The sequence below is a fragment of the Taeniopygia guttata genome, chromosome 23, assembly GCF_048771995.1.
Source record: "Taeniopygia guttata chromosome 23, bTaeGut7.mat, whole genome shotgun sequence".
NCBI lineage: Eukaryota > Metazoa > Chordata > Aves > Passeriformes > Estrildidae > Taeniopygia > Taeniopygia guttata.
Window position 1 is genome coordinate 5,734,097 of NC_133048.1, and position 23,806 is coordinate 5,757,902.

The 23,806-nt window shown below is 57.4% G+C and overlaps 1 protein-coding gene across 1 annotated transcript in view; it reads left to right on the plus strand.

Moving 5' to 3' along the window:
- NKAIN1 (sodium/potassium transporting ATPase interacting 1) overlaps window positions 1-20,482 on the plus strand; it is a 36,244-nt gene extending 15,762 nt beyond the window's left edge. Inside the window, exons 2-7 of the mRNA XM_030290241.4 lie at window positions 9,275-9,412; window positions 10,142-10,222; window positions 11,605-11,802; window positions 12,550-12,610; window positions 14,963-15,044; window positions 18,811-20,482. Coding sequence (XP_030146101.1) covers window positions 9,275-9,412; window positions 10,142-10,222; window positions 11,605-11,802; window positions 12,550-12,610; window positions 14,963-15,044; window positions 18,811-18,820 — 570 coding nt within the window. The 3' untranslated portion in view covers window positions 18,821-20,482. The remainder of the gene's footprint in view (window positions 1-9,274; window positions 9,413-10,141; window positions 10,223-11,604; window positions 11,803-12,549; window positions 12,611-14,962; window positions 15,045-18,810) is intronic.
- Window positions 20,483-23,806: the final 3,324 nt, after the last annotated feature.

Sequence of the window (23,806 nt, forward strand, 5' to 3'; positions counted from 1 at the left end):
AACGGTGTCTTTGAGGCATTGGTTGAGATTTGAGGAAGAATACCTCTGGCTTCTCCAGAGGTGTCAGGATAAAGAACAGAACCGGGAGAATTAGCATGGAAATTGCCTGCGGCTTAATCTACCGGGGCATCTCCTCCGGCATCCATCCTGCCCCTTCCTGCTGCGTTTTGGCAAATTTTTGGAGCAGATTGTCCCATTCCTTTGCTTTTCCTGCCCGTTCCCCTCCCACGTCCAGCCCCAGCCTTTGTCTGTGTCTCATTCCCAGAATTTGTGATTTAGGGAGTCAGGCTCCCCACACCTCTCCTGGTTTCCCATCTTATTCACTCTGGCTGTGCAGTGCCCCTGAATTAAACCCAAGATTCCCAAATCTGAGCCCAAGATCTGCCACATTTAAGCCCCAAATCTCCCAAATTTAAGGACAAAATCCCCCAAAGCGAAACCCAAGATTCCTAAATTTGAGCTCAAGATCTCCCATATTTAAGCCCCAAATCTCCCAAATTTAAGCCCCAAATCCCCCAAATATAAGGACAAATTTCCCCGAATTTAAACCCAAGATTCCTTAATTTGAGCCCAAGATCCCGCGTATTTAAGCCCCAAATTTAAGCCCAAGATCCCCAAAATTTAAGGACAAAATTCCCCAAATTTAAACCCAAAATGTCCCAGATTAAAGCAAAAAATCCCCCAAATCCACCAGATCTAAGACCAAGATCCCCACATCCAAACCCTAAACCCAGATTAAAGCACAAGCTGTCCTAAATCTTAGATCCCAAAATTAAGCCCCAGCTCCCCCAGATCTCAGCCAATGATTCCCCAAATTTAAGCCCAAAATCTCCCAAATTTAAGACCAAAATCTCCCAAATTTAAGCCCAAAATCTCCCAAATTTAAGCCCAAAACCTCCCAAATTTAAGCCCTAGTTTGCTCAGTCCCAGGCCCAAGATCTGCCAGGTCTAAACCCACATTTCCCTACATTTTGTCTCTGAACCCACAGAATAAAACCCAATATCCCCAGGTTTTGGCCCTTAGTTTTTCCCCATTTGTTTGTGGGGTTTTTTAGGGATTTTCCCTCCATTTTAATTAATGCTTCACCTCTCAGCGGCTTCTGCTGGGAGTCTCCAAGGGGACGCCTGATTGAGGTCCTGGATTAATCCCGATTTTCTTTCTGGGGCTTGGGTTTGGGAGCTGATGTCCCTGGGGACAACAAATTCCTGCAAGGCTGAGCTGGGGCTCAGGGATCCACGTTGGAGTGGGACAGGGATTCATTTGGGATGGGATGGGATGGGATGGGATGGGATGGGATGGGATGGGATGGGATGGGATGGGATGGGATGGGATGGGATGGGATGGGATGGGATGGGATGGGATGGGATGGGATGGGATGGGATGGGATGGGATGGGATGGGATGGGATGGGGTGGCTGAGAGGACAGCAGGCTCTCTGGCCAGCCCAGAGGTCCCAGCCCTGCTTCCATGGGTTTGGAGCAGCTCCCAGCCTGGTGTTCCCAAGGCAGGGCCTTTCTCCAGGGCTGGAGCTTCCTTGCGCTCTGCCGTGCCTCAGTTTCCCTGAGGACCTGCTCGGATGGAGCCGCTCCCCTGGCCGGGGAGTGGATGCTCCTGGTGTGGTGCTGAGCTGGAATCAGGCTGTTTTCCAGGGAAACTGAGGCACGGCAGGGCAGGCTCACCAGCAGTGACCTCAGCCTGGCTGGAACGCCGAGTCCTGCTGTGCCTCAGTTTCCCCGTGGGGCTGTTCCGCAGCGCATTCCCCTCTCCGGGGACACTCCTGGCCCCCTCTCACCCTCCCACAGGTGCCACCACCCGTGTCCCCCAGCAGGGCACCCTGGGCTTGCCGAGGTCGCTGCGGGGTGAGGCTGGGGGGCGCTGAGCACCGGCCCGGGCGGAGCGGGACCATTCCCGCTCCCGCCGCGATTCCCGGGGGGACGGAGCGATTCCCTGCGGGGATGTCCCGCCCGGGAGGGCAGCGCTGAGATGGGCGGGGGGACATTGAGCTGCTTCCATCGCCTCCGCTTTCCCTCGGCCGGGAAAAGTTTCCTGGCTGGGAGGCACGAGGGGAAAGGGAACTCACGGAGGCGTCTGTGCGATGCTGCCAACAGGAGCTGGGGCGCTGTGTTAGAGCTCAGTAAAATAAATATAAAATAAAAAAAAATAAAAAATAAAAAATAAAAAATAAAAAATAAAAAATAAAAAATAAAAAAAATAAAAAAAATATAATATAGAATATATAAAATATAATATATAAAATATAAAATATAATATATAATATATAATATATAATATATAATATATAATATATAATATATAATATATAATATATAATATATAATATATAATATATAATATATAATATATAATATATAATATATAATATATAAATGCGATATTGTGTCAGAGTTAAGGAGATATTTTACCAGTGGTAAATCACTTAGACCAGCCTACTCCCGGGGAAATCGGGAATTTATGGTGTTTCCAGGGGGAAAAAAACCACTGTCAGAATTCCCGGGGTTCTTTTGGGGATATTGGAGCCGAATGCACCCAGACCGCACAGTCTGGGAGCTGATGGGGCTCAGGGCTTTGTTTTAGGGGTGGAAATGAGGAGGAGCTTCCTCCGGGGTGGGAATCATCGGGAGGTGGTCACGGAGCATCCCCTCTCCTGTGGGAACCCCAAATTCCCGGGATTTCACCTTCCCAGCCTCTCAAGCACCGTGGGGGTTTTGGAGGGGAGCGGGGGATGTCTCTGTGCCGTGCCTCAGTTTCCCTCTCCTGTGGTGGAGCCAGAACAGGATGGGCTGGGTTTGATAATTTCGGGGCATTAATAATAATAGTAACAGTAATAGTAGTAGTAGTAGTAGTAGTAGTAGTAGTAGTAGTAATAATATTATTGTTATTATTATTATTATTATTATTATTATTATTATTATTATTACCACCATTAGGCACCCCAAGGGTGCATTTCCCAGCCCTCCCCGATGACACCCTCCGGGATGGATGGAGCCAGGAGCACGGATGTGGGAGCAGAGCTCGAAGGGCACCCAAGGGTGGCACCCCGGGGTCCCAGAGGTGGGGACGCCCCCAGGGGTGCATCCCGTGGGGCAGGTTCCATCGGGATCGGGCATCCAGGCGCATCCAGCCGGGGCTGCGTTCCCATGGCAACGCTGCCAGATGCGGAGAAATGAAATAAATAACTGGGAAAGGGAGGGGGGAATCCAATGGGAGAGAGGAGGGGAAGCCGCGGGGTGCGGAGTGGGTGCTGGGGGTCCTGAGGACCCCAAATATCCCCAGTGCCACATCCCAGAGATGCTCCAGCCAGGTTCGGGAGCTCCCACCCGGGGGTTTCAAAGGGGCTCCAAAACCTGCGGCACCCACCAGGGGCTGTCCCTGCTGGGGAGGGACCCGATTTGTGCCTCTTTCACCCCAATTTGTGCTCCTGAGGGTGCCATCAGGGAGGGCTGGGAAATGCACCCTTGGGGTGGTTAATGGTCATAAATATTATTATTATTGTTATTATTGTTATTATTATTACTATTGATAATAATAATAATAATAATAATAATAATAATAATACTGTTTTGCTCCTGCACCGGCGTCTCTTTCCAGTGGGGGCCGCATCCTGCTCATCCCCGCCCGATGCTGGAGAGCGATTGGCGCCTTTCATTCCTTCCCATCTGATTTTACGGAAGTTTTTGCGGTTGGAAGTAGGTCAGGAATTGTTTCCGAGTGGTTAATTGAAGTCCCTGTGTTGGCGGCGGTGTTTGCACCTCCCCAGTGCCCAGCCCTGCTCTCCTCATTCCATCGCGGCCGGGATAAGGAGCCATAGGATAAGGAGCCATAGGATAAGGAGCCATAGGATAAGGAGCCATAGGGTCAGCAGCCCTGCCCGAGGGGAGCTCAGGGCTCAGCCCGAGGTGCAGATGCTGCGGGGCTGGAGAGCAGCAGAGAGCAGGAGCAGCGTCCTGCCAGCTCCGGGTCCTGCCCAGTGCCCGCTCCAGGATTCCAACTGCTCCAGGGAGAGAGAAAGAGGGAGAGCTCAGAGCCCCTGCAGGGCCTGAAGGGGCTCCAGGAGAGCTGCAGAGGGACTGGGGACAAGGATGGAGGGACAGGACACAGGGAATGGCTCCCAGTGCCAGAGGGAAGGGCTGGATGGGAGATTGGGAATTGGGAATTGTTCCCTGGCAGGGTGGGCAGGGCTGGGCTGGAATTGCCAGAGCAGCTGTGGCTGCCCCTGGATCCCTGGCAGTGCCCAAGGCCAGGCTGGACACTGGGGCTGGAGCTCCTGGGACAGTGGGAGGGGTCCCTGGGGTGGGATGAGCTGGGATTGAAGATCCCCTCCCACCCAAACCACTCTGGGATTCAGATTCCTGAATCAAGGATAAAAACCAGGACCAAAAACCATTGCACCAAAGATATAAAGGAAAGGAAATAAGGATTTCCTGGATGGTTCCAGGCCCCACACCCCAGTTCCCCACTGGAAAATGCAGGGGGGTTTGTACCTGGCAGGGCCTTGTGGAGAGGTTTGGGCTCTCCCAGGTGCCCAGAGCAGCTGTGGCTGCCCCTGGATCCCTGGCAGTGCCCAAGGCCAGGCTGGAGCACCTGGGGCAGTGGGAGAGGTCCCTGCCATGGGAATGGGATGGGATTTAAGGTCATTTAAGGTCCTTTCCAACCCAAACCATTCTGGGATTCTGTGGTTCCAGGAGGAGCTGCTGGGCAGGGAGGCTCCTGCTTTGCAGGGGCGCTGGGTCTGGGGGGGTCACCCAGCACTCCCCACCTTGCAGTCGGGTTTCCAAGCTCAGTTTCTCAGCTGTGGTGGGGAAGGGGCTCCCTGGTGACCCTGCAATGCTCCCAGAGCAGGATCCAGCTCTCCCACCCTCCGAGTGGGGATTAAGGTTGGGGAAACTTGGAGTGATGGGATGGGGCTGAAGAAGGTGAGGGCGCCAAAACCGACGGCTGATTCAGGGACAGAGGAAATCCTTCCCTCTTCAATTTGGTGCCAGCACGCTGGAAAAATCCCATTTTCCTCCAGCTCTGCCTCCCTGCTGCCATCTCCCTGAGCCCCAGCTGAGCTTGTGTCCCCACGGGTGTCCCCTCCTGGCAGTGGCAGTGCCCTCCCCACGCGTGTCCCCTCCTGGCAGTGGCCTCCCCTCACCCCCCGATGGAGTTTGGTCCCTCCCGCTCCCATTTCCCGGGGTTTGGGCTAATTGCTGTGATTTGCTGCCGAGCGGAGTTTCGGGCGGAGCGATGAGCTCGTGAGTGTTTAATTAAGAGGGAGCCCTAAATCTCGTTGCATTGATCCGCTGCAGGTTTATCTTAATTAGCAGTGGGATGGCAGCAGGGAGAGGGGTGAGAGCGGGGCTGGCGCTGCTGTGGCAGCTGGAATTCCCATTCCAGGGGCAGGGAGGTGCCGGAACCCCAACCTGGTTCAGGGGCTCTGTGGGGTGGAAAGTCTCTCCTCCAACCTGAGCTTCCAAAGAAAGGCTCAGCAGTCTCTGTTGTTCGGTCTCAAGGCAATTTATTGCAAGTTATTGAAAAGATTTTCTTTTGGGGCTGCTGTGGTTTGCTCACAGCTCAGGCAGAGGCACACACACACCCTGACATCCTCTCTGACTCCCGACTGCTTCTTCTCTCCCCCTCTGCCCAGGGCTGCTGCTGTCTTTTATATGGTACATTACGTGTTACATGGGTACAGTTTGTCCCCAATGCCCATTACCTATATTAAATGGTGCTTTTCTATCTTTTATATGTACATTACGTGTTACATGGGTACAGTTTTTCCCCAATGCCTATTACCTATATTAAATGGTGCTTTTCTACTCTAAACCAACCTGTGAGTGCCAACATCACCAAGAACATGGAGGGAAGGAAGAAGAAAGAGGGAGAACAGGACTGGCCTACATTCCTCTATCTTAAAACTTCAGACCCCCATGTACAAAGTAAAACCCCCCTGTACAGGTGTTAAAATCCCCCTGTACAACACTAAAAAGTTTTCCCCTCTACTTTGTAGCTACTTCTACTATACCATCTAACCCTCTGTGACCGCTTGTTCCACCTTCAGAGTTGGTAACTCATTCCATGGCTCAAACCCAAAATCACAGCTGTTTCCAGCTGCCTGCCAGGGTCTCAAATGCTTCTGACCAAGGCCTGGAACCTCCAAAAATGTCTGAGGGACATTTTGAGTTCCAACAGGGAGGGTGCCCTGAGCCCCACGGAAAAATTCCGTCTGTGTTGGATGCTGCTGGAAGTTCCTTGGGATGCTGCAGGGCTGTCTCACCGAGGGCTGGGGGTCCTGAAGGTCCCTCCCAGGGAGGTTTTACCCCGCGGGGTCAGGATGATGCTGTCGGGGCTGGAGCAGCCCCAGCAGCAGCTCTGAGCTGAGGGTGCTTGCTCAGCCCCACCATTCCCCGGGCAGGGGCACCAAACCTGTGTGGGAGTCCAGGGCTTCCCTCTGGCTGCCCTGGCAGGTCTGGGACCCTGGCAGGGGTCAGGAACCCCCCTGGACAGAGCCCCCAGAGACACTGGCTGTGATCTCTGTCCATGGAAAAGAGTTTTCAATCTTACAGGATGAATTACAAGCTCTGAGTGTTTGATATAAGTAATAATTAAGTGTGGCACGGGTGCAAAAGTAAAATTTTAGGATTCTAGATTAGGGCTCCAAAGGGGATAAGATGGAGGAAATTGGGTGTGTCTTGTCCTTTTTCTCCTTCTTCATGCCCTCCATGTTTCACTGTGGTGTTGGCATTTTTCTGTTGGTTCAGGCTGGGGACACACTGTCCAACGTAGGTGACAGATATTGGCACGTTATTGTAAATCCAGCACAGGTAGTTTCTGGTATTTAATGTTTGTACCATCCCACTGAGGGCAGAGCCCCACACGCTGCCCTGCAGGACAGAGCTGCGGCAGGGCAGCAGAACATGTTAGAGATAAACAGAATAAACAACCTTGAAACCAGCACAGACCAATTATGGCTTCTGCTTTGGCAGCGGGGCTGAAAGACAGAGACTTTCTACAATCTGGGAATCACCAATACCCACAGATTCCAACAACCTGGATTCTCCTGCTGGAGGTTGTGCCTCAGTTTCCCCACTCCTGAAACACGCGGGGCTGGATTTGGGATGTCCTTGGGATGCCCTCGGCAGGCGGTGGGAGCCGGGGAGCTGCAGCCACGCTGCCCTTGTGAGTCTCTGTCTGTCTCCTCACTCACCTGAATCCCACGAGGATGGAAAACCCGAGATCTGCTCTTCCCACGGAGGGAAAAAACTGGAATAACGCACCCAGGGAGCAGCGCTGGAGCTGCTGGGGCAGCTCCAGCAGAGCTTTGTGGTGCAATTAGCAGCCCCTAATTAGCTGATGCATGGGGAAACTGGGGCGTTTATCCCGAATTCTGCCTCTTGGGGATGGAGAAGGGTTTGGTCCAAGCCGGGTTTCCTCAGCTCCTCCTCTTTCCGGCCATCCCGGCTGGAATTAAGGAGCCACACGGGTGTGATCCTTCACTCCAGCCCCATGGGATGCCCCCAGAGGCTCCTCCCAGCCCCATGGGATGCCCTCAGAGGCTCCTCCCAGCCCCATCCCTCGGCCTGGAGCACCCCCGGTACCCAAACTCCCGTTCAGCAGCTCTGCCGCCAGCCCCAGGCGGATGGGGGGCCATAAAACCCCGAGCGCTGCGCTCCCTGTGCCATTTATTATTTACACCCCTCAATTGAGGAGATTTACAGCCCAGCTGTGAGTATTTCCAGAGGCTGTTTCCTCAGAGAGCTGAACTAGCAGGGAGTGAATGCAGTGTCAGTGCAAACAGTTCTGTCCCAACCCCACAGATCCAGGGGCTGCTGCTCCAGGGGTTTGCATCACTTTTAATTAAAATCAGGGTCCTGCTGGCACCGATCCAGCGGATCCTGTCCCAGGGGTGCGGTGGGGGATGGGGTATCACAGCCCTGGGGTGGAACTGGGCTGAAATCAGTGGGAATTAGAGTCCCCACAAAGGAAATTCAATGAGTATTTGGAGATTTATGGATGGGGAAACTGAGGCACATCCTCATGAACAACTCAGGCAAGGACTTTCCCCTCCTCATTAATTCTCCCCTGTCATTAGGACTCATTAACTCAGGCTGGGATGATGCCTGGGACCCCATGGGCTCTCCCCTAATTCCAGATCCCTTTGGGAGCTGCTGGGGAATGGAGGGGGGATGCAAGCCCCTTTTTTTCCTGTGGTTTTCAGAATAAACTCCCTCTTTTTCAGGCAGAAAATTGGGGAATGGTGCTGTGGGGAGGATGGAGAGCCTTGAAGCTCTCAGGGGGAATCTGGGCCACCACAAAGAGTGACAGGACAGGGCTGAGTAAGACAAATGGAAAAAAAATTGGGGTTTTCCAGGATGCCGCCAACCTGTCCCTGCACCTTGTGGTGTGCCAGCACCCTCAAGTTCCCTAAAACTTCCTTAGAAGTGCTCTAAAAACACCTGGCCTCATCCAAAATCCCCATTTTCTGAATTAAACCCATCGCTGAACGTTCCAGAGCTCCCGGCTCACCTTTGCTCAGCCCTTCCTTGGAGCTAATCCTGGAATTAGGAGCAGTGGAGCCATAAACAATGCTGGATCAGGGCTGGATCCCCTCGGCTGCCAGCCCTGCCAGGGGATTCACCTGCCGGCAGCACGGCCCCTTTGTGGATTACAGCTGGAAACGGCGATCAGAGCCCGACGGGTCCATGGAGGATGGGCTGGAAAAGAAATACGGGATTTAGAGACTTTTCCCATCACAAATCATCCCCCGGGATGGGTTTTCAGAGCGCCCAGGCTCTGAGTGATGGGAAAGTGAGGCACGGAGGGTGCTGTGGCCTCACATCTCCTTGGGTTCCCCTTTTAGCTCCACATCTCCCCAGTAACCCCTGTCCCGCTGGCCAGTGCAGCACACGGACATTGCAGCCCCCCCAACCCGTTATCCACGGAATTCCCAGCGATTCCCACTGCTCCTTGCCTTCAGCCCCCCGGGGGTGCAGGGCCCTGATCCCCGATCCCTGCCCCCCTCCTCTGCCCCCTTCCCTAATCCCTCCCCTGATCTCTGCCCCCTCCCCTGATCCCTGCCCCCTTCCCTGACCCCTGCCCCCTTCCCCTGCCCCTTCCCCTGATCCCTGCCCCCTTCCCTGATCCCTGCCCCCTTCCCCTGATCCCTGCCCCCTTCCCCTGATCCCTGATCCCTGCCCCCTCCCCTGATCCCTGATCCCTGCCCCCTCCCCTGATCCCTGCCCCCTCCCCTGATCCCTGCCCCGCTCTCTTGCAGGTCGCGGCGCTGGAGAGGCAGATCTTTGATTTCCTGGGATACCAGTGGGCCCCCATCCTGGCCAACTTCTTACACATCATGGCCGTGATTTTGGGGATTTTTGGGACCATCCAGTACAGATCCAGATACCTCATGATGGTGGGTACCAGCCCGGGGGGGCGGCAGGGTCAGCCCCGCTCCCTCCTGCGGCCCTGCGAGTGTCCGGGCCAGGCGGGACAGGGCGTGGAGGGGCACAGCGGCATCTGGGAGGTGACACGGGTGGGAATTAGTGCCCTCGCACAGGAAATTCTATGAGTATTTGGAGTTTTATGGGTGGGGAAACTGAGGCACAGCTGGTGGAGGCACATCCTCGGGAAAAACATTCCCCGCCTCATTAATTCTCCCCTGGAATCAGAACTCGTTAACCCAGCCTGGGATGATGCCTGGCGCCCCCATGGGTTCTCCCCTACCTGATGAACTTTAGGGTCCCTTCCACCCCAAACCGTGCTGTGATTTTGGGATTCCACCACCCAAACCTGGACTGCTGTGGATGCAGCGGGTGGGGGGTTCCGGAGGGGTGCAGTGGGTCCAAATGGGGTGCAGAGGGGCTGGGGGGATGCAGCGGGTCCGGAGGGGGTGCAGTGGGGTTGGAGGGGGTGCAGTGGGGTTGGAGGGGGTGCAGTGGGGTTGGAGGGGGTGCAGTGGCCCTGGAGGGGATGCAACAGGGTTGGAGGGGGGTACAGGGGGTCCGGAGGGGGTACAGCGGGTCCGGAGGGGATTCAGCGGGACTGGGGGGGTACAGCAGGTCCGGAGGGGGTGCAGTGGCCCTGTGGGGGTGCAGTGGGGTTGGAGGGGGCTGCCCGTGCCCTGACCCCTCTCCTCCCGCAGTACGCCGTCTGGTTGGTGCTGTGGGTCGGCTGGAACGCCTTCATCATCTGCTTCTACCTGGAGGTCGGGCGCTTGTCACAGGTAACGCCCCCGCCCTCCTCCTCTTCCTCCCTGCATCCTCCTTCCCTCCGTCCTGCCGTCCTTCCTGTGCTCCCCTTCCTCCTCCTCCTCCTCCTCCTCGCGGAGGCGGGGGGCGCCTGCCCGGAGCGGGGAATTCCCGGGGATGGGATGGGATGGGATGGACGAACGGACGGGTCAGGGCGGCCGTGTCCGAGCCCAAACTGAATTTCCTTTATTTCCACTGAGGATAAAGGAGAGGCGGAACGCCGAGAGTGGGATGAGCAGTGGCAGGGATGGGGATGGAGAGGGCAGCGGGTGGGGGGAGGGCACTGCCCTGCTGTATATTCCTAATTTCCCCCGCGTTTCTGGGGTTCCCAGCCATGGCTGGACGGCATTCCCGGCTCTGGGACGTCACCCTGCGGCCACGGGGTGAGGATGTGAGTGGGGCTGTCCCTTCCCACACCCTGCGCCGTTAAATTGCGTTTTTACACGAAAAAAAGAGGGGGAGAGGGGGAGGATTCCCTCGGCTCTGTGTGGGAATCCCCGCTGCCCGCCCCAGCTCCCCCTCGCCCACCTCCCTGCGCATCCTCCGGCTCCACAAACCCAAACCCACCCGCTCCCTTTCGGGCTTTTTGCCGCCCCCAGCAGCGGAAATCTTTTAATTCCAGATCGGTGATTTCCTGCGGGGGATGCTCAGCCCCGGCACAGCCAGGCTGGGCGGGGAGGGGCTGGGGGGGATCTCTGGGGGGTGGGGGGTCCCCAGGGATACTAGGGGGACCCTCATGGGGTGGGGGCTGAGCCAGAGGTGCCGGGGGGGCTCTCGTGGGGTGGGGGCTCAGCCAGAGGTGCCGGGGGGGCTCTTGTGGGGTGGAAAGGGGCAGCCAGGGGCTGAGCATTCTCCCCTTGCAGGGAGCTGCTGCCTGCCCAAGGCCACCCCAGAGCTGCTGGAGAGGAGCCAGGCAGAGCCCCAAAGCTTGTGAGGGGCTGGCAAGGAGGGGACATGCTCCAGGGGGACCCTGCAAGGCTCCCTGGGAGTGGGATGAGGACGTGGCACCCCAAAAGCCCAGGGGAAGCTGCAGGGGCTGCCCTGCATCCCTGAGCACGCCGATGGGGCTCTGCCATGCTCCCATCCCTGGCGTGGCAGGAGGCACCATCACAAACTCCTTCCCTGCCACTCTGGTGCCCGCTCTGTGGCACCCACCCTGCCAGCCGGGTGTCACCTGGGTGCTGCCTGAGCGGGTGGCCGCAGTGCCAGCGGTGGAGGGAGCCCCAAACCCGGGCTGGGGGTCAGGGAGGTGCCCTGCTCTGACCTCAGGGAGCGTCCTTGCCTTGGGAAAACCCATTACCGTGCAACCCTCCTGCAAAGAGCCTCGGCTCCACCATCCCCCCCCCTCCTGCTGCAGGACCGGGACTTCATCATGACCTTCAACACGTCTCTGCACCGCTCGTGGTGGATGGAGAACGGCCCGGGCTGCCTGGTGACACCGGTGCTCAACTCCCGGCTGGCCCCCGAGGACCACCACGTCATCTCGGTCAGCGGCTGCCTGCTGGACTACCAGTACATCGAGGTGCTGAGCAGCGCCACGCAGATCTTCCTGGCGGTAAGGGGCCCCTCCTCACCCCATCCCAGACCGGGGGATGTCACCGGGCTGAGCAGAGGCACCGCACTGCCCCCGTCACACGGTTCTGTCACCCAGAGAGGAGCAGGCAGGGCCCTGCCAGCACCCCCGGCTGTGAACCAGCCCAGAACTGGTCAGCGTGAGCGCTGCAGGGATGGATGGAGGAGTCACTCCCTGGGAATTGCTGCCTGCTGGGAGGGAGGGCCCCCCTCGCCGGTGACTGTCACCCCCTGTGGCGGGGTGGCAGTGGGTCACACCTGGGGCAGAGCTCCCTAAAGTAGAGCTTTGAGGGGAATCAGAGTCCCCAGAGGGGTCCCAGCACTGTGTGGGGCTCAGCACCTCTGGGGGTGTCAGCTCCGGCCCCTTTAGGGGCCCCCACCTTGTGCAGCTGAATCCATCCAACAGTGCTGCACCCCAAACAGTGCTGGGATGGGCTCTGGGTACTCCCAGTGCCACCAGTTCACCACCAGTGCCCCCCAGTTCACCACCAGGGCCCCCAGGTCGCCCCCAGTGCCACCAGTTCACCACCAGGGCCCCCCAGTTCACCACCAGGGCCCCCAGGTCACCACCAGGGCCCCCAGGTCACTCCCAGTGCCCCCCAGGTCACCCCCAGTTCACTCCCAGTGCCCCCCAGTTCACTCCCAGTGCCCCAGCCATGCCCCACTGGCACGGTGCCCCTTGTGCTGCCCATGCCCACTAACCAGCCTCTCCCTGCCCGTTTCTCCGCAGCTCTTCGGCTTCGTCTACGCCTGCTACGTCAGCAAAGTGTTCCTGGAGGAGGAGGACAGCTGTAAGTGCCTGGCCTGGGGGGGACAGGGGCACAGTGTCCTGGCTGGTGCCACCTGGCAGGATGGCAGCTCCCAGCAGGGTCTGGGTCCCACACAGCACAGAAAATCCCTTGAGTTGGGTTTTTGCCCCATTTTCCCATCCCTGGTGAGGCAGAGCTGCTGCTGGGGTGTGACAGGAGAGCTGTGTCCCCCAGGCTGTGTCCCCACAACCTCCCCACTGCCAGGTTTTCACCCCAGAACAGTGGGAAAACAGCACTTTGGGCAAGTGAAGGCTGACTCTATCCCATCCTTACTGCTCCTCCTGCTCCCACCCAGCCCGGCCAGGCTCGAGGTTGGGGCTGTCCAAGGGCATTAACAGCTCATCTGCCATTAATTAATTCCCAGCAAGGCAGAGCCCAGCAGGGCTGGGGCACAACCCCCCGGATTCGCTCCTTCCCCGGGGTCAGAACTGGAATCAGCACTGGGATCAGCCCCGGGGTCAGAACTGGAATCAGCACTGGGATCAGAACTGGGATCAGCCCCGGGATCAGCACTGGGATCAGCACTGGGATCAGCACTGGGATCAGCACTGGGATCAGCCCCGGGATCAGAACTGGGATCAGCACTGGGATCAGCACTGGGATCAGCACTGGGATCAGAACTGGGATCAGAACTGGGATCAATCCCGGGATCAGCACTGGGATCAGCACTGGGATCAGCCCCAGGATCAGCACTGGGATCAGCCCCGGGATCAGCACTGGGATCAGCCCCGGGATCAGCACTGGGATCAGCCCCGGGATCAGCACTGGGATCAGCACTGGGATCAGCACCCCACCCACCCATGCCACGGACCCACGGGTGGTCCCAGCCCCCGTGTTTTCCCCCCTTTCCCATGGAAAGAACCGCCTCCATGGGGAATTGGCCTCTGCCTGCGGCAGCAGCTCCTTCCCAAAAGGATTTATCCGGCGCTGGTGGCCCTGGAGCGCGTTTGCACTCCTACAAACTCCTGCTTCCAACACAATTTTAATATTAATGCTGCCTCAGCCCGGGATGCAAATGCATCTTTTTAATGGAATATCTTATTCGATTTGGAAATGGATGGATGGCGTCAAAATCGAAAGCTGGCAGAATATTGAGTCAGGAAGGGAAATATTCCGGGAGAGGGGGGCTCTCCCTGGAGCTCTCAGCCCCTGGACACCCGTGGGTAACCCCCCCAATGTGGGATTTGGGGAGTGGGGTGGTGTGGGGATCCTGCAGAGGTTGGATTTCCCAGCCTGGCTGCACCTGGAGTCCATTCCTGTGCCAGGGAGAGGGGTCCGGCCTGGGGAAACACGGGGTGATCTGGGAGAAGTTGGGTGCCCACAGCACCCAGGGCACCCCAGGGCACCCCAGGGCACCCCCAGCCGGGTCAGGGAAGCGCTCCGGACCCTTCCCTCCGATCTCACCGGTGTTTCCCGGGATGCTGCCGTGTTTCCCGGGATGCTGCGGTGTTTCCCGGGATGCTGAGGTGTTTCCCGGGATGCTGCGGTGTTTCCCGGGATGCTGCCGTGTTTCCCGGGATGCTGCGGTGTTTCCCGGGATGCTGCGGTGTTTCCCGGGATGCTGCCGCTGTCCCGTGTGCTGTCGGCGGGGCGAGGCCCCGGCTGGGCTGTGGCTGTGCCTCCCCAGCTCCGTTCCAGGCTGCCCAGAGAGCCCGGGGAGCCTCCTTCGCTGGGGGATCCAAAGCAGCCGGGACAGAATTCCCGGTGCCCCGGGGGACCCGGACTGAGCGGGGGTTGGGCTGGTGACCAGCAGCGGTCCCTTCTGATCTCATCCAGTTTGTGGTTCTGATTTATTCCCCTGGGGATGCAGTGGTGGTTCAGGATCACCGAATCACGGGATGGTTTGGGTGGGAAAGGACCTTAAATCCCATCCCACCCCACCCTGCCATGGCAGGGACCCCTCCCACTGTCCCAGCTGCTCCAGCCCCAGTGTCCAGCCTGGCCCTGGGCACTGCCAGGGATCCAGGGGCAGCCACAGCTGCTCTGGCAATTCCAGCCCAGCCCCTCCCCACCCTGCCAGGGAACAATTCCCAATTCCCAATCTCCCATCCAGCCCTGCCCTCTGGCACTGGGAGCCATTCCCTGTGTCCTGTCCCTCCATCCTTGTCCCCAGTCCCTCTGCAGCTCTCCTGGAGCCCCTTCAGGCCCCGCAGGGGCTCTGAGGACTTCCCAACTGCCCACTGAGAAGTCGCATTTCCCTGGGGTGCCGCATTTTGCTGGGATGCAGCTGCAGCTCGGGATGTTCCCATCCCTCGGGATGTTCCCATCCCTCGGGATGTTCCCGTCCCTGCTGCCCTTCCCGGCTCATCCCACCGCTCTCCCGCCTCTCCGCAGTTGATTTCATCGGCGGCTTTGACTCCTACGGGTACCAGGCGCCCCAGAAGACATCGCACCTGCAGCTCCAGCCGCTCTACACGTGAGTCTCGGGTGTTCGGGGCTGCAGGACCCCCAGTGTGCCCAGGAAGGTGTCTCAGGCAGAGTTGGGGCTGTGCATCCTCTCCTCAGGCAGGGGAGGATCCCCCGCGGGTTCTGGTCGGGTTTGCCGGGCTGTGATTTTGGTTTTTGCCGGGCTGTGTTTTCCAGGCTGTGTTTTTACCGGGCTGTGTTTTTGGTTTTTGCCGGGCTGTGTTTTTACCTGGCTGTGTTTTTACCGGGCTGTGTTTTTGGTTTTTACCGGGCTGTGTTTTTGGTTCTTGCCGGGCTGTGTTTTTACCAGGCTGTGTTTTCCAGGCTGTGTTTTTGGTTTTTGCCGGGCTGTGTTTTTACCGGGCTGTGTTTTTGGTTTTTGCCGGGCTGTGTTCTTGCCGGGCTGTGGTTTTGGTTTTTGCCGGGCTGTGTTTTTGGTTTTTACCGGGCTGTGTTTGTACCGGGCTGTGTTTTCACCGGGCTGTGTTTGTACCGGGCTGTGTTTTTGCCGGGCTGTGTTTTTGGTTTTTCCCTGGCTGTGTTTTTACCGGGCTGTGTTTTTGGTTTTTCCCTGGCTGTGTTTGCCGGGCTGTGTTTGTACCGGGCTGTGTTGCTGAGGTTCCCCGGCCCTGCCCGGGCCCGCTGTGGCTCTCAGCTCTCCCGATGAGCGCTGCCGGCTCCCCTCGCCCTCCCTTCCCCTTAGGCCGAGCTCGGTGAACGCTGCAGCGAGATCAGGCTCGCGAATCTAAAGGGATTCACCTCCCGCTGCCAAAAATTAATTATATTTTAAGCCTCGTATGCAAATTCAAGGGCAGGCGATGCCGTTAGGGAGGGAAAGAGGGGCTGGGAGGGGACAAATCCCTCTGTGACACTGCCGGGCCCTCCCTGGGGACACTGATGGGGCGGAGGGGAGCACCCATGGGTGCTGTGCACCCTGCACGGGGTTGGTCCTTCCCTGAGAGCCCCCAGGCCCCGGGTGGGGGTGGGACACGGGTGGGGACACGGATGGTGGCAGTGGCAGCTCCCACATGCTGGGGGTTACTGGGGTGTCCTGCCGGCCCTTCGGGGACCCAGGAGGGTTGTGCCATGGGTGGGACGTGTCCCCTGTGTCCCTTCAGCCCTGCTGGGTGGGACCGGGCACAGCCACCACGGCAGAGGGACGGGGGAGCCCACCCGTGTCACCCCCAGGGCACGGGGGTGCCGGGGGTGCTCAGGCCCAGTGCACCCCATGGCTGTGGGAAGCTGCAGGATTTGGGGAAATCAGCCCAAACCTCGCTGTGAAGTGCTGGAACTGCAGTCTCAGTTCCGCAGGGGACACGGAGGCCGCTGGCACCCAGGGCTGGGGCTGTGCTGGGGACACCGCGGGCTCCGGGCGGTCCCTGTCCCAAACCCCGCAGACTGTGCCCGCCCGGTGCCCTCTGCCAGTCCCGGTGCCAGGGACCCAGCCTGGGCTTTGGTGACACCTGACACTGTCACCGCTCTGCCAGCTGCCCCTGTCCCCAGCAGCTCCTTAATGACCCACTGGCTAATTAATGCAGGTGTCATTTCCATGTCCCCTCCGTCCCCCTGGCAGTAGTGGCAGCTCAGGGACTCGGGGGCGCTCCTGTCCCCAAAGTGGGGACACGTGGTGGCTCCTGGAGGGGACAGGGACAGGCAGGGGACGCCGGGGTGCCACTGCTCCTCTTAGCAGTGAAGGGACAAGCAAGGCTCTGTGGGGCGGGCCACTCGTGTCCCCGGGGCCAGCCGTGTCCCCAGGGCCAGCTGTGTCCCCAGGGCCACTCATGTCCCCAGGGTCACTCGTGTCCCCAGGGTCACTCTTGTCCCCAGGGTCACTCGTGTCCCCAGGGTCACTCGTGTCCCCAAGGTCACCTGTGTCCCCAGGGTCACTCGTGTCCCCAGGGTCACTCGTGTCCCCAGGGCCAGCCATGTCCCCAGGGTCACTCATGTCCCCAGGGTCACTCATGTCCCCAGGGTCACTCATGTCCCCAAGGCCAGCCGTGTCCCCAAGGCCAGCTGTGTCCCCAGGGTCACTCGTGTCCCCAGGGTCACTCATGTCCCCAAGGCCAGCCGTGTCCCCAAGGCCAGCTGTGTCCCCAGGGTCACTCGTGTCCCCGGGGCCAGCCGTGTCCCCAGGGTCACTTATGTACCCAGGGTCTCTCATGTCCCCAGGGTCACTCGTGTCCCCAGGGCCAGCTGTGTCCCCAGGGTCACTCATGTCCCCAGGGTCACTCATGTCCCCAGGGTCACTCGTGCCCCCAGGGTCACTTGTGCCCCCAGGGTCACTCGTGTCCCCAAGGCCAGCCATGTCCCCAAGGCCAGCCGTGTCCTCAGGGTCACTCATGTCCCCAGGGCCAGCCGCGCTGCAGCCACAGCAATTACAGCTGATTCTGCAGTTTCTAATTAGCTGTGATTGAATTAATGGCGGCGTGGGGAGGTCTGGGAATAATTACAACAATAATAGAAACAGTAATAGCATCGTCATTATTATTATTAATAATAATAATATTGGTGGTGGTGGTGATAACAATAACAACAACAATAATAAGGAAAACCTGTGATAAAACAACAGTTTAATAATGGAAATGAAGTAAAATATAATAACAAGAATAATAGTAGTAGTAGTAATAGTGATAATAGTTGTAGTAGCAAGTGTATTATTGCTATAAATAAAAATAAAAACAACAATAATAGGGAGAACTTATGGGGTAACAGCTGTTTAATAATTGAAATGAAGAAAGATATAACAATAATAATAGTAGGAGGAGGAACTGTATTATTAGTATTATTATTATTAATAAGAAAAATAACAAATATAATAGGGAAAACCTGTGGAGTAAAAACAGTTTAATAACTGATTTTAAAAATATATAATAACAGGAATAATGTTAATAGTAGTAGTAATAGTTGTAGGAGGAGCTATATTATTATCAATAAAAATAGAAATAGCAACAACAATAACAGGGAGAACCAGTTATTATTATTATTAATAAGAAAAATAACAACAATAATAGGGAAAACCTGCAGGGTAACAACAGTTTAATAACTGAAATTAAGCAAAGATAACAAGAAGAATAATAGTACTGGCAATAGTAGCAGTAGCAACTGCAATATTATTATTATCATTAATAATAACAATAACATTATTAATAGTAACAATGATAACAATGCCGATCATAATGACAACAAAAACAGAAATAAGAACCAAAAATAAAAATAAAATTAGAACAGACACAAGAAGAAGAGCGAGGAATGAACCCAAGAACGCCGTGTCCCCACGTGAGGGACACCAGCCCTGCTCCCCTGGGGCTCGGTGACATTTCTGGGGGTAAAGGAGAGCAGCGACCCCGTGAGAGGTCCCTGCCCCCCTCTGGCCACAGCTCTTTGTCCCCACCTGGGGACACGCCGTGGGTCTGTCCCAGCCCCTCCTGTCTCCTTTTTGTCCCTTTTTGTCCCTCTTTGTCCCCACCTGGGGACACACCGTGGGCTCTGTCCGAGCCCCTCCTGTCCCCTCTTTGTCCCCAGGTGCCGTGCGCTCTGACCCAACCCCTCCTGTCCTCTTTTTGTCCCCACGTGGGGACACGCCGTGGGTCTGTCCCACCCCCTCCTGTCCCCTCTTTGTCCCTTTTTGTCCCTCTTTGTCCCCACCTGAGGACACGCCGTGGCTCTGTCCCAGCCCCTTCTGTCCCCTTTTTATCCCTTTTTGTCCCTTTTTGTCCCTCTTTGTCCCCACCTGGGGACACGCCATGTCCCAGCCCCTCCTGTCCCCTCTTTTCCAGCTCGGGATAACCGGGAGCCAGCGGCGCCAGGACCCCGCGGAGCCACCAGCCCCTGATGCCACCACGGGTGTGACGGTGCCACCACGGCGAGCGCCCGTCCCGTCCCCTCCTGCAGCCCGGGACACCCCAGAGCCGGCACGGGAGCCGCTGGGCCACCCCGGGACGGGGACACGGGGACACGGGGAGTGGCAGCGCTCACAGGACACTTCAGCTGCTCCCAGCGCGGCTTTTCCTTGGAGCAGCGGGTGGGACAGGGGCAGGGGCAGGGACAGGGACAGGGACAGGGACAGGGACAGGGACAGGGACAGGGACAGGGACAGGGACAGGGACAGGGACAGGGACAGTTCCCTGCAGCTCCGGATCTGGGCTCAGACTCACTCCAGCGGGAATTCTCCAGCCGCCCACGCTCGGATGGAGCAGCACGGAGGGGGCTCGTCCGGGACGCCCCGAGGAGTCGGATCTGTCCATCGGCATCGCCCCGACCCCCAGATTTGGGGACACGGAGGGACAGGACCCCGAAATCCCCCTGCACCCCCTCCTCCCACATTTTGGGGGCCTTGCTCCGAGCTGGGAACAGCGACGCTGCGGCACAGCCCCTTCCCAGCACCCGAATGGATCTGATGAATGTTTGGGGTTACTTTGGTTTGGTTTTTTCCCAATCATTTCTTTGGGTTTTTATTTAATTTAAAGTGCCTGAGTAGACTCTGGCTGAGCCGGGCCCCCCCGAGGCTGACACCGTGCCTTCAGCATCGCTGGGACCCCCCAAACCTCCCCAGGGCCGGGGTCCCACCCTGCCCCCTTCATCGTGGGGGGCTCGGTGCCAAACTCATCCTCAGCTCCAGCGGCACGGGGGGAAGGATTTTGGGGGGTGTGGGATGGTTTGGGCAGGGATCGCTCTGCGGAAGGAAGATCAGCTGGGAAGGAAAAGCCTTGGAAGGAACTGGAAGGAAAAAAAGGAGTTTCCTGGAGTGTCCCACGAGCTCCTCACTCTCCTTTCTGTGGGATGCGGCTCCTCAGGATCCTGGATCTGCTCCGAAGCCCGCCCTGCACCCATGGGAGATGGGCAGTTTGGGTGGATTTCACCTCCCAGCGGTTTCTCCTCCAGTGCCAGGGCAATTTTTTGCACCCTGGAACGGTTTTTTGTCCCTTCCCACGAGGGAGCCCTGGAAGTGCCAGGGCCCAGAGCTGGGATGGGCTGAGCCCCCCACAGCCCTCCACCACCTCCAGCCAAGCTGCGAACTCTACAGGCAATAATTTTTCCACCCTTTGCCCCTCTTTTTTTCCATGGAAAATCGTGTTTTTTTCAGGCAGTGATCCCCCTCATCCTCCAGAGCATATCCCCATCGGCAAGGCCTGGGGCCAGCAGCATCTTTGGGGTTTATTTTCCTTTCCAGGACCACGGGTGCTCCACTGACCTGCTCTGGGATGGGGTGGGAAGGACAGGCAGAGCTCCCCTGCTCCCAGCCCTTCCCAAGCCCAGCAGGAAGAGCTCAGTGGCATTAAAGCTCTTGGGAAGAGCCTCCCCCGCTGGGCTCCACAGGAGCTGGGCACGGACCCCGGGACCTTGGGTGTTTCTGTTCCGTTGGCTTGGTTTTCTATGAGCCCGTCTTTGTAACGTGAATCGACGATTTCTTTTCTATTCTGTAATTATAAAAGTCAAAGGAAAGTTTCAGCTGGTGCTGTTCTGCTTTGGGCACTGCCCTTCCCCAGGCACTTCAGGTGATTAAGGTGAGGGTGGTTTTTAAGTTTGTTTTTTTTTTTAATTTTTTTGCTCCTTTTCCCTTCCTTAGTACTGCCACCTCCTCCTCAGGGCTCTGAATGCCCCAGATTTCCCCATTTTACATCATGGAATGGTTTGGATTGGGAAGAGACCTTAAATCCCACCCAGTGCCACCCCTGCCATGGCAGGGACCCCTCCCACTGTCCCAGCTGCTCCAGCCCCAGTGTCCAGCCTGGCCTTGGGCACTGCCAGGGATCCAGGGGCAGCCACAGCTGCTCTGGCAATTCCAGCCCAGCCCCTCCCCACCCTGCCAGGGAACAATTCCCAATTCCCAATCTCCCATCCAGCCCTGCCCTCTGGCACTGGGAGCCATTCCCTGTGTCCTGTCCCTCCATCCTTGTCCCCAGTCCCTCTGCAGCTCTCCTGGAGCCCCTTCAGGCCCTGCAGGGGCTCTGAGCTCTCCCTGGAGCTTCTCCTCTCCAGGGGAGCAGCCCCAGCTCTCCAGCCTGGCTCTGAGGGGCTCCAGCCCTGCAGCAGCTCCGTGGATCCCTCTGGGCTCTCTCCAGCAGCTCCACATCCTTCATTTCAGAGGCTCCAGGGCTGGGGACAGCTCTTCAGGCGGGTTCATTCCATGGCCACAGCGCTCCAGCATCCCACAGACCCCCAGCCAGAGCATCCATCCTGGAGTGAACCCTTCCCCTGCCCTCACCACGGATCTGCCTCTTGCCCAACAACCTCCCGGCCCATCCCATCCCATCCCATCCCATCCGGGAAATCCCCGGAGGTGTTGGAGCTGCAGCTTTGCCCTCCTGGGAAGGGCGGTGGAGCATCCAAGTGGAGGCTGGAATGGGATTTTGGGACCCAACTCCGAGTTTAGAACCACGGGTTCGGTTTTAAAGCCAGAATCGTCTTTTGAGAGCAGCAGGGGGAGTTCTGGGGATGGGGCAAAAGCTGTCCCACATGTCACCTGTGCCGTGTGATGTCCCCACCGCACTCCCACCCGAGCCTGGAGCTGAGTGCAGCACCCCAAAAAACTGTTGGGACACCCCAGATTTAAAATCCAGTGCGTGTGGGGAATGCATTGATACTCACAGACTCGGGGGAGTCTGGGGGGTCACTCTGAACCCCTCCCACCCTGGCCCCAGCCGGGTCATCTGCACAGCCCCTGTCCCCTCACACAGCCCCTGTCCCCTTCCCTGCAGCCCCTGTCCCCTCACACAGCCCCTGTCCCCTCACACAGCCCCTGTCCCCTTCCCTGCAGCCCCTGTCTCCTCCCCACGTCCTTGTCCCCTTCCTACAGTCCCTGTCCCCAAACCCCTGTCTGCTTCCCACATCTTCTGTCCCCTCCCCAAACTCCTGCCCCCTCCCCAAACTCCTGTCCCCTCACACAGCTCCGGTCCCCTCCCCATGGCCCCTGTCTCCTTCCCAAACTCCTGTCCCAATCCCACAGCCCCTGTCCCGATCCCAAACCCTGTCCCCTCTGCAGCCCCTGTCCCCTCCCCAAACTCTGTCCCCTCCCCAAACCCTGTCCCCTCCCCAAACCCTGTCCCCTCGGCACCCCTGTCCCCTCCCCAAACCCTCTCCCCTCCCCAAATCCTCTCCCCTCCCCATCCCTCTCCCCTCTCCCCTCCCCATCCCCTCTCCCCTCCCCATCCCTTCTCCCCTCCCCAAATCCCTCTCCCCTCCCCAAATCTCTCTCCCCTCCCCATCCCTCTGCCCTCCCCAAATCTCTCTCCCCTCCCCATCCCTCTCCCCTCTCCCCTCCCTCTCCCCTCTCCCCTCCCCATCCCTTCTCCCCTCCCCAAATCCCTCTCCCCTCCCCAAATCTCTCTCCCCTCCCCATCCCTCTGCCCTCCCCAAATCCCCTCTCCCCATCCCTCTCCCTCCGGGCTGCTCTGTCATTCCCGATTCCGAGCCGAGCCAGGGAGGGCAGGAAACAAACCGCGCTGATTTTCTCCCATCCCAAGCCCGGCAAAGAAGCGGCGGAGGAGCAACAAAGGCTGAATTTTGCCTCCCGCAGCCCGGCGGCTCCCAGATGTCAGGGAGTGAAAAAGGCGCTTTCAGAGCCTCCCCCAAAGGCACAGAGGCGCTTTTCAGGCTGCGGGGCCAGCTGGGCGCTCCTGGGTGTGCCGGTCCGGGAACGGAGCCCAGGGGTGCCCCCGACCCAAACCCACCCAGGGGTGCCCCCGACCCGAACCCACCCAGGGGTGCCCCCGACCCAAACCCACCCAGGGGTGCCCCCCGACCCAAACCCACCCAGGGGTGTCCCCGACCCAAACCCACCCAGGGGTGCCCGGGGCTTGCCCGTCCCGCTCTGCCCCTGAGCAGGCACGGACCGCGGGTCCAGCCGGGCGGGGATGGGACAAGCCAAGGACACCCTCCCAAACCGCAGCACCGTGACATGTGGTGGGATGTCCCCAGAACCCGCAGTGCCCTTCATCCCCGGAGAAATGCACTTTTCAGGGCTCCCATCGTCTCTGCTCCCGGCTGGAAGGTGACACATGGACGGGTGTCACCCGGCCGGGCGCTGCGTGGATGTGACACCCGCCTTGGTGACAGGTCTGGGGCTGCTCTGCCAGCCACAGCACGGGCACAAGCTTTCACTCCATACAGCTCTACCTTTGTTCATCTATATCAAGTATATTTCATATATATATATATATATATATATATATATATATATGTATATATGAAATATACTTGATATATATACACATATATATACACTTGATATATACATATACATATACATGTATATGTATATGTATATGTATATGTATATGTATATGTATATGTATATGTATATATGAACATATTTTATTAACATACATAATATATATGTTCATATATATTATTCACATCTATAGTATATATTCATAATATATATATTATATATATAATGAACACATTATATTTTATATGAACATTCTGGAACACATATTTATATGAACATATAAATATAAGTATAAATATAATCTGTGCCTGCATTGATAAATATAAATATAAATTTAAATATATAAATATAAATATAAAATTATAATAAATCTGTGGCCCCACTGGCCCCATCAGTGCCCAGGGTGCCCTTGATGAATCCCAGCAAGGTCCTGCCCTGGTCCTGCCCTAGATCCAGCCCCAAATCACCGGGTTTAGCCCCAGAGGCTCAGGAAGGGCTGAGGACGGGCTGGGGGCAGCTGGAGCACGGTGCGGGCACTGAGGGTGGAGTCTGGCAGGGCTCGGGATGGGAAAAGCCTCAGGAGAGGCAGAAGGATTCACATC